The sequence below is a fragment of the Zerene cesonia genome, chromosome 19, assembly GCF_012273895.1.
Source record: "Zerene cesonia ecotype Mississippi chromosome 19, Zerene_cesonia_1.1, whole genome shotgun sequence".
NCBI classification, from domain to species: domain Eukaryota; kingdom Metazoa; phylum Arthropoda; class Insecta; order Lepidoptera; family Pieridae; genus Zerene; species Zerene cesonia.
This window is the reverse complement of record NC_052120.1, coordinates 2863241-2872838: the sequence shown is the minus strand read 5'-3', so window position 1 is coordinate 2872838 and position 9598 is coordinate 2863241. Positions and strand designations below refer to the sequence as shown.

The following is a 9598-nucleotide window of genomic DNA, read 5'->3' as shown; positions in this document are numbered from 1 at the left end:
TGATGGATTAGCATTTTTCCCTCGCATAAACATAAGGACAACAGAAACGAGAAAAAATGCTCGAAACCGCTGAAACGATAATGGATACTTCCTGTTACCGAATTTGAGAAACAACGATTAACTAAGACTGATGATAATTTTTATTGCTGCGGATATCAAAACTTGATAGATTATGTTTACAAAATATGTAAAATTATTTGGTTAAAATATATTGTTATAATGTTAAAAGCTCTTTTTTTAGGAAAAAAAAGAAATTATGTCCTCTTCTTTTACTGTGACCGGCTATAGGGTACCTACCCAATAAACGGTAAGATCACAGTTTGCTAAACCCTTTAAATAACTATCATAAAAATATATTTTCGTTCACCAATTAAAACAACAAAGATACTTTTCAAAAAGTTTTATTCTCAGCCCCCAAACCTTCCGTCTTAAGCTGTAGCTCTGTGTGTTTGGCAGAATGCGCTTCCAATCTATACCTTTCGTTAAAGCTCTTATCACAATGCGCACATTTGAACTTCCTTATACCTGTGTGTATTGTAGAATGCCTTCTGAGCTGCACTGACGTCGTAAAACACCGAACACAATTTGAACATTTGAACTTATAAATTCCCAAATGCTTCAATTTATGGCTTTTCAAACTACTTTTAGTTTTATACTTCAGCCCACAGACATCGCACTCGAAAGGTTTTTGTCCTGTGTGGAAGAATAAATGATTTTTCAAATTTGAGGGTAGGCTGAAACGCTTGGAGCATATTTCACATATATACGGTTTATCCCTTTTCACTTCTTTCAAATGGACATCCAAACTCTCTCGGTTTTTGTATGTTTTATGACAGTGGCTACATTTTACGGGCACGCTTGAACGGTGTATATTCCTTTGGTGGCTCTAAAGTAATAATAGCAAATTAAAAACAAATTTAAAATATTCAACACATCGGACGCATTTTACCAACATATAAATAAAAAGGTTATACGTAGAAAAAGTTAAGACATTCTGTAGTACAAACAGTCCAGCGACACACAACAAGTAACACAGATTTATGACATATATTAATTATGTGAGGCATTCTTAAGGAATCTTATTTGATCTCAATTTGGAGAAAGGGGTTCGGCAAATAAAACGTTATTATTTCAGAAAGGTACAGCAAAGACACCGAAAAATAACTTTTAATCAAGTAAAATATGATTTTATGGCTAGAATATGGGTAACGCGACACAAATCTTAGTTTAGTTATTTAAATAAAATGAGCTAATTTCTTTTTCTTTTTAAAAACACACTTACACTAAAAACTCACAATTTAAGAAATCCCAAGTGCGAATAGGAAATTAAATCAAATCTCTCGAAATCTAACCAGGGGGAAAAGGGGTTTAAAAATCTCAAAAAACGTCTCATATAGTTAATGTATGCTCTTTAGTATCAAGACATTTATTATCCAGCTCATAACTTGGCATTGGTCGAACCCAAACCAAAAATAATAGCCCAAAATGTTTTCGTCTGTTTTGTCTTTTTTTTTAATCTAAGAAAATGAAAATAATCAGCCAGCATAACATAAACATCAAGTACATTAAAACCACTTTGCATAATGAATAGAAGCTTGCAACACTTAATGTAAACATGTCTCGCAATTTTCATTAAAAAGTTCTACAAAGTAAACTTTATAGAAGAGAAATTCAAGTGTAATTGGAATATTTTATGCACACACTGGAATTGGTAAAACAAAATTCCTCTAACGTTTGATAATAAAGCTAGCGAAACATTCAATAAATAAGAGATGTTGTTGCGCCAAACTATATGCTGTTAATGCTAAATTAAAAATGCGAAAGTATTTTCGAGTTGCATAACATTACCAGCAGGTTAGTATGCTAATGATATATTGTATTCGTTCATACTTCAAATGAACATTGCATTTACTTCATGTTGCATTACTTTATTAATGTAGGTACGCATATTTTTAAATATATGTAGGTTAAGGTAACCCACTTTACAAAATGATTTCATTAAGTTCATTATAATGTCTGTAGTATGTTTCTAAGAAGCACTAAATAAAAGTAGAAGTGAATGAATAATGTTTACTATGGAACCTCACCTTTAAGTTAAATTTCTTGTGGAAACCCTTACCACAAGTTTCGCAAACATATTGACTTTTCCGCAAATGGTGTATTATATGCTCTTCTATTTGATATTTATATATGTACCTGCAATATTTTCTGTATCAGCCATTAATGTAATATTTTATTATTTAAGAATATATGTATTAAATAAATAAAAAGAAATATACATTTTTTTAAAAAGACTAGTAAGGGCCTATAAAAAATCCTAACAACATAAATTTAAGATCTCATTTGTTTTAAATATATATAACATAAACAAACATTTTCTTAATAAAATAAATGTAATCGACATATAAAAGAGTAACTGCTTCTATCGGCAAATTATAACATTAATATGCCAGTAATAATACTCCCTAAGTATATTCCCAGCAAAAACGTAACCAATGCGGCTAAAGAATTTTTTACTTAAAAAATGAAAGTGAACTGTACCTTTTTCCACAATAATCGCACACTAACAGTTCTTTATTTGGTTTATGGACAAGCATATGTCGACGCCAAGTGTTAAAAATCTCAAAGGACTTCCCGCACTCCGCGCACCACCCACCAACCTTATTTAAATGGGTGTGCCTAAAATGGAACTCCAGTGAGAGGAGGCTGCCTTTCCTCACTTTACAAAGGAAACAAGAAAATATTGTACTGGGCTCATGTTTATACCTAAAACCATATTTTAAACTATATCTTAATGTTAATAAATAACGAGTCACGTTGTTTGTCTGTAATGGAAACTACTCAGCCGATATTAATCAAATTAGCAGAACAAGTGTAGTTTTATCTAACTTAAAAAAATAGTTTATATTATTTCATTATGATAAACGACTAACCCAGTGGAGCCGGAGCCAGAGTAGTGAGCGAAAATTATGAAAATAAATTTAACAAATAAAGTGATATAGCAAAGGCACTTTTTGAATTTTATCGGGGTCAACCCAACTGGAGATTACAGTCGGTATTCATTTGAAAATAAAAACAGTTTAAAAAAAATTACTCCAATGTTTGAGTAGAAAATTGTCAGTACAAACCAACATTTTTTTAAGAGAGGATGATTTTAATTTTTAGTTTTATAGCATTGAAATGCTTTATATTTATAAATGAGAAATTTTGAAAGAATAGAAAAAATTTGATCACGAGGCAGGATTCGAACCTGCGTTTCTTGCCTAACCGTAGCAGGGAATGATTTTATTACGTGACATTGCTATATCCAAGAATGTACATGAATTAATTAGGTATGAGGCCCTTGTAGTATTTTATATCATATTTATATCAAACTCAGTTTAAGTACTTTCATAAATATTATTGCCATTTTATCTAATGGACTAGCTATACAGAACATATCCAGAAGCTTTGAACTCGGCTATTAATCTTATGTAATAAGTGCTCACCTATGTGTCACCAGATCAGCAAAGTCCTGCCCTATATAATCACATATTTGACATTTCAAATTGCCTTGTGCCAAGTGTTCACTTAAATGATTATTTAAAACTTCGGTATTTGAACAAGAAATATTACACAAACCTAAAAAGAAAAATATTTGAGATAAACCAAAATTGCCGTAGCACTTTACATATATATAAAAATATCCAAATTACCACAGCATGTATTTCTTTCTTGAATGTCCCTTACCGTCACTGTTTTTAATACAGCTAAAATGAAAAAAAAACATAAAATAAATAAATTTGTTCTAGTTCTAGTAATAATAATATTGTAGTAATAATATATAACTTTGAACATAAAAACTCACTTTTCTTTTTGGTTTTTAGTTTTCCCAAAGGTTTTTCACGAAATTTATTTTTAGCTAAAGAATCTTCCAAGTGTTTATAATCTGTAGGGGACTCAGCATAATTTTTATCTACGTCAGATGCATTTCCATTGTCACACAATGATTCATAAATAACAGATTCTATATTCAAACCATATTCATCAACCAAATTCTTTTCTTTTTTAATGATATTGCTTTGATCTTCATTTTTCTGAAATATATACTACATTGCGTTTTTTTTTTCAAAAATAGTTACTAATATTCATGGATCCACCTCTGTGATGCTGCCCACCTCAGCGGTAAAGTAATATTCCTTTACAAGAAACAGGTGTGTACAAGTTAGACTGTGATTGTGGTCTCTTCTACGTCGGCCAAACAAAAAGAAGCATTGGTAGCCGACTGAAGGACCACATTGCTGATATCAAGCATAGGCGTAACAAAAAGTCTGCGGTATGTGAACTCTGGACAACAACCACTTCTTACAATTCGACCAACCACAAATCCTCGCCAGAGAAAATAATTTTTTTCCAAAACTTGTAGGTGAGGCTATTGAAATAAAAAAACATCCAAATTTCAATAGAGAACGACTATGGTTTGCAGCTTTCCAACACATGGGATCCTGTTATCAAAAATTTAAAACCCTATGTCAGACATACCAAAAGACTAGACGACACTATCAGCCAATACTGCCAACATTCGGAAAAATACACCTACACCTATATACATACCAACTGCGGAGAAATAGGTGGAGGCAGTTCACAAACAACAATTTTTGTATGACCTTCAAGACGTGTAACATCTCAGTCTCGCCTACAGCGAGTGTGGTCACGGGGAGAGTGATCGAAACGTTGGGCTAATAATATAATGAATAAATCATATTTAAAATTAGTTTAAAAGTCTTTAATTTCTAAATGTATAATACATGCATAAAATCAAACACAAGAAAATACTATAATAATTCAGTTTATAAAAACTGAATGAAAATAGATTTGCATTATCATTCATTTTCTTTTTCTGATTGGAGTTAAGATGATATAGAATTAAAATCAAGAATAAATTAAAATTTAATTGCAGATAGTGTATTATATAACATCTATAATTAAATGAGAACTCATTCATTTTAGGAACATTGGAAAATATATTTTGTTTTAAGGGAAATAGTACAACAAATTATAATATAATTTGGAATTTATAGTATTAAATACTGTCAGTAACTGAGCTCATTTTTAACTTAAATATATATAGATTGATACAATAAGGAACCAAGATGTATCATGACATGTGAGTTCAAAATTACTAGGAAAAGAGACATATTCATAAAGAATCTCTTAATTACTTTAAACCACATTTTTCCATGTACTTACTATTGTATCACAGTTTTTTAATGATTCCCAAAATAATTCTGATTCTGTACATTTTTTCTTGAATTTCGCAAACCTATGCAATTCCTCTTGACATATTTCACATAATAATCTGGGTGAACTTTTTCCAATCTAATAAAATAATAATGATATTTTAGCTATGGACTAGAAAAACAAGAAATTACTAAAATTACTGTTTCCATTTAAATTTTGAAGTCATTTGTATGTGTAATTGTATGTTTCGGAGAAAATATTTCAACTGATTAGTAAGTTTTATACTCACATGAAGACCACTACAAAATTCAAACAACTGCAACAAGTTTACATCTTCATCGAACGATTTTCCACCCACACAATTTTCAATTAAACAAATTCTACATGACTTCAAATTACTTGCCATTATAACACACTATTAATCGAATGAAATTTTATTAAAATTAACGAGTTATTTTGTATTATTTGGACTACTATTTTCAAAGTAATTCGCAACATTCAAACAAAATACAATAGTTAAAACAAATGAATGTCATCTGTCAACTGTCACTGGCTTGGCTCCGAATGTCATAAACTTAACATTATGGCGCATATCCATTTGAAGGTGTTAGACGTTATAACTTTGATTACTTTGTACTAAGACTTTGATATAATATTCACACAAATGAAAAAAATTCTAGAGGCTTGTGTTTATTTTTGAAATTGAAATTTTTGAAATTGTTTTTGTAGTTTTTGTGCGAAAGTGTTACTAATTTAAACACAAAGACACAAATGTTTCCTGTCTGTAATCTTAGTTTATTTAAAATAACAATAAAACTTTTAATTAATTACCTAAATTATTTCAGCTACATGATGTAAGTACCGCGATAGTTACTAAGATATTTTGATAACATAAATGATAAGTCACTTTTAAGGAACGATGAGTGAAAATACGAAACGGTAATTGCGTTATGTCGATATTATATAAGCTTGTAAAAAATTGTTGTCCAGATGTATATAGTAAAGTACTTAGAACTGATTTCAGAGCTTTTTAACATCATAAGAGGGCGGATTAATTAGAAAGAATATTTGTACTTACCTAATTATTATTATTTTTTTGCTAATATAATTGCTAATCGTATTTTATGTACTTCAAGTTGTTTCATCAAACGAAACTAATTTTATAATTTTTGTTATTTGTCGGTTTCCAGCCGACTTCAAAAAAGCGAGGAGAACAATTCAGCTGTATTTTTTTTTGGCTTTTTTAATAAATTCTAAGAACTTACGGCTGGGTGAAACGAGCAATTCTGATGATTCTTTTTTTATTTGGAAGCCGATGCCCTTAAGTTATAAGTTCAAGTTACCTACATACTTACATCATGTACGTCGTAGAATTATTAGCCTATGATTACTGTAAATAAAAAAACATTTTACAATCACTGCATATCTGCAATGATAAGGGTACATTCAAAAAGTGTCTGAAACTATTGGCACCTGAATTAATCAAAATATTAAATCTCATAATTACATAAAATTTCTTATTCTAGAACGTATTAATCCTTGGATCTCTGTGTGAAGGGTACTAAAAAGCTTTGCTGCCATAAAATATTTCCTAGAACGTGACGTCATACGCATATTAGTAAGGAAAAAATTCCGAACACGTATGAAGTGTCTAGTAATACGTGCTTAGTTTGCTTCTTCGAGAACTATATTTTCACACTATGGTGTGGTCTGATAGAGTATCTAATATTACATTGGTAGTATAAAAGTAATTATATATTCTCAATTACAATCGGAATTATAACGAAAACCTACCCTTAAACGTTGCCAAATTATAGTGTTAGATGTAGATCTCAAAGTTAATGTAAATAAACCACACAGTAATGTGGAGTCATACTTGGAATTGACCAGAGCAAGAAGTGATACATTTTCAATAATAACCAACAATGACGTACCTGCAAAAAGAACCTATCCGAGATGGCTCAAATTCCACGAACAAAAATCCAAATAGTTCTCAGAAAATCAAATATTTCAAAGCAAAAATCAATATTGCTACCGTTTTTCCGCTATTGTCCGAATATTTTCTTTAACCAAAACTTAATATTCCGTCCGTCTTAAGTTAAAGGAAACCCCCAACTTTTGCTATTTTATGATTAGGTATTATAAAGAAGTCCCTTATTTAGCAAAGATAAATTAATCATTAAAAGTAGGTCAAGACCCGATAGGATTTAGTTTAACGAAAAAAATGATGGAGGGCTGTTATCCTTAGACTAAGCGTACTGTATTACACTAATTTAGATATTTAACGTGTACTTAATATTCTGTTCAAGTACCTACGATAATTTGGTGAAAAGCGTATATATACTATATATATATACCTAATATGTTAAATAATTTTTATCAGAAGAACTTATGTCAAAGTATGGAAAGTTCTAAATATGATGTCTGCCTCATCGCTCGTAAAAGTCATAAAGAATTCATAATCTACCTGCCTGAGGCTTTCGCGAAGGATTTGTGGTTGTATACATATATGTTATAAGCGAATCTCTAGAAAAATAAAGAAAAAAGTGACTAAACGGTTAAATGCCTTTTTTATGTCATCGTGGGGGTGCTTCCCCGTTGCAAGCTGGCTCAATTCGTGCCGAAGCGTGCTCGACTACCACATACAAATGCTAATACTTACAAATTAAACGTTTATTCTTTTTAAGAGCTTTTTAGTATTTCGGGACTCTAAATGAATTGATTTTGAATGGTGTATTTATTATTGGTAGACTGTTAATGAAATTAAGAAATTTTAATAAATGGAATAATCACATTGCATATTATGTATTGTGTATGTATTTTACATTAGCTGTCTGACTCGATTATATTTTAAACTGTGTTATATCTCCGAATACTTCCTTTGTTTTCCAACTCCGAACAACATTTTTTATAAACGTTATGTAAGAAAATTATAAGTCAACTACTCCAAGTATTTTTTTCATGTTCAGTTCATGACTATCAAACCAAATAAACGATACCTTTGTGGCTTTGATCAAGCGAGAAGTTAATTTTAACTCACGGTGAGCGATCAAAGGACAAAGTATGGCCGTTGATTAGCCCTCGTCACCTGTAAACCTCACTATTAATGTGGGTCTTGTAACTTTTTTCTTACAAAAATAGCCTGGAAAACTCTAAGTTAATGTTGATTAAATAAGATGGCATTTAACTGCACTCAAAACAACATTAATTTAAAATTAATTGATAGTAATATAGATATATTATATATGTATTTACAGTCAATTTATATTTTTATGTTAAAATGTATTCATTTGTATTTAGCAACCCGCGAAATTTTAATTTATTTTATTATGATTATCCTTTACCTCGCGTAGCTTGGAGGCTGGGAGAGGTCGCTGATAACATTAATGTCGCTATTAATTGTACTTTCTATTCTATATTTTATGTACCTATTGAATGGTGTGGGAGATACTACTATAGTATTTATTATACTATCTTTAGTTCTGGTTAGTTGAGGATCGTTACAATATCTCACAACGTACACCACTTTCCTGAATTACACTTTGCACAAAAATTACCTCCATTCTATAAAAATATGTTGTTCTTTGAAAGCTAGATTTTGCTCTTATACAGACATATAATCTATTATATGTATCGTACGTTTACGTAAAGGTCCACAAAATATTGTCAATTTTTACGTGTATTGTAAGGGTAAAATTGGACCCTATTACTAAGACTTTGCTCTTAGACTGTCACCAGACTGTATGATGATTCGGATAATTAGACACTTGAAATGAGAATGACGAATTTCAGAGATGATCGTTTATTTCTATTGTCGCTATAAAACACGGAATACAAGTAAAGGTTTAGGCAACGGTTGTGAATGTCATAAATTTACTTGCCTGATTTATACACATTAATCGTATGTGATATATAAATTTTGTACCTAGGTAAAAGAAAAATGGGCGTTATAAACTTATATTATAGTCAGGCTATTAAAAAATGCATGTGATTTATCACTTTGAAATTTTTAAAGCTTAAACGTTTTTCGATACCGTCGTATCCAAAATACACACAGTTTTATTTAAACCACACGTAAAAGTCGTACTATTTGATGAAAAATATAGTTTTCATTGCTTGCTTCTATCGGAGAGCGCACGAAATCAAATCAAATATTTATATGACTGAAAATTTTTAATCGTTTCAATTCACTGATAAATGTTCATTGAATAAAACATTTATAGAATAATTCATTTACTAAGTAGTCCAATTTGAGACATTTCTTGTTTCTAAAATTTTCCCAATTCCTAAATGGATTTGTTCGACTGAGCTAATCTTGTTTTTCCTGACCAAATGTGGAATTTAGAAAATTCATATAATGTTAAAACTAATAAAAAAG

The 9598-nt window shown here is 30.4% G+C and overlaps 1 protein-coding gene across 1 annotated transcript; it reads right to left on the bottom strand.

Annotated features, from left to right (window-relative positions):
* Window positions 1-385: 385 nt before the first annotated feature.
* LOC119834579 (gastrula zinc finger protein XlCGF46.1-like) lies at window positions 386-5750 on the bottom strand. The gene is made up of 8 exons (XM_038358975.1): window positions 5510-5750; window positions 5230-5358; window positions 3848-4076; window positions 3696-3749; window positions 3489-3621; window positions 2542-2766; window positions 2088-2196; window positions 386-886 (listed from the first exon to the last, which is right to left on the bottom strand). The coding sequence occupies exons 1-8, from the start codon at window positions 5624-5626 to the stop codon at window positions 392-394; spliced, it is 1491 nt and encodes a 496-aa protein (XP_038214903.1). The 5' UTR covers window positions 5627-5750; the 3' UTR covers window positions 386-391.
* Between the last annotated feature and the right edge of the window lie 3848 nt (window positions 5751-9598).

Coding starts and splice junctions, on each gene's coding strand:
- LOC119834579 (XM_038358975.1), bottom strand. CDS start 5,626: ATGGCAAGTAATTTGAAGTCATGTAGAATTTGTTTAATTGAAAATTGT. Junction 4,077..5,229: donor TAAAAAACTGTGATACAATA/GTAAGTACATGG, acceptor TATATATTTCAG/AAAAATGAAGATCAAAGCAA. Junction 3,750..3,847: donor ACTAAAAACCAAAAAGAAAA/GTGAGTTTTTAT, acceptor TTTTCATTTTAG/CTGTATTAAAAACAGTGACG.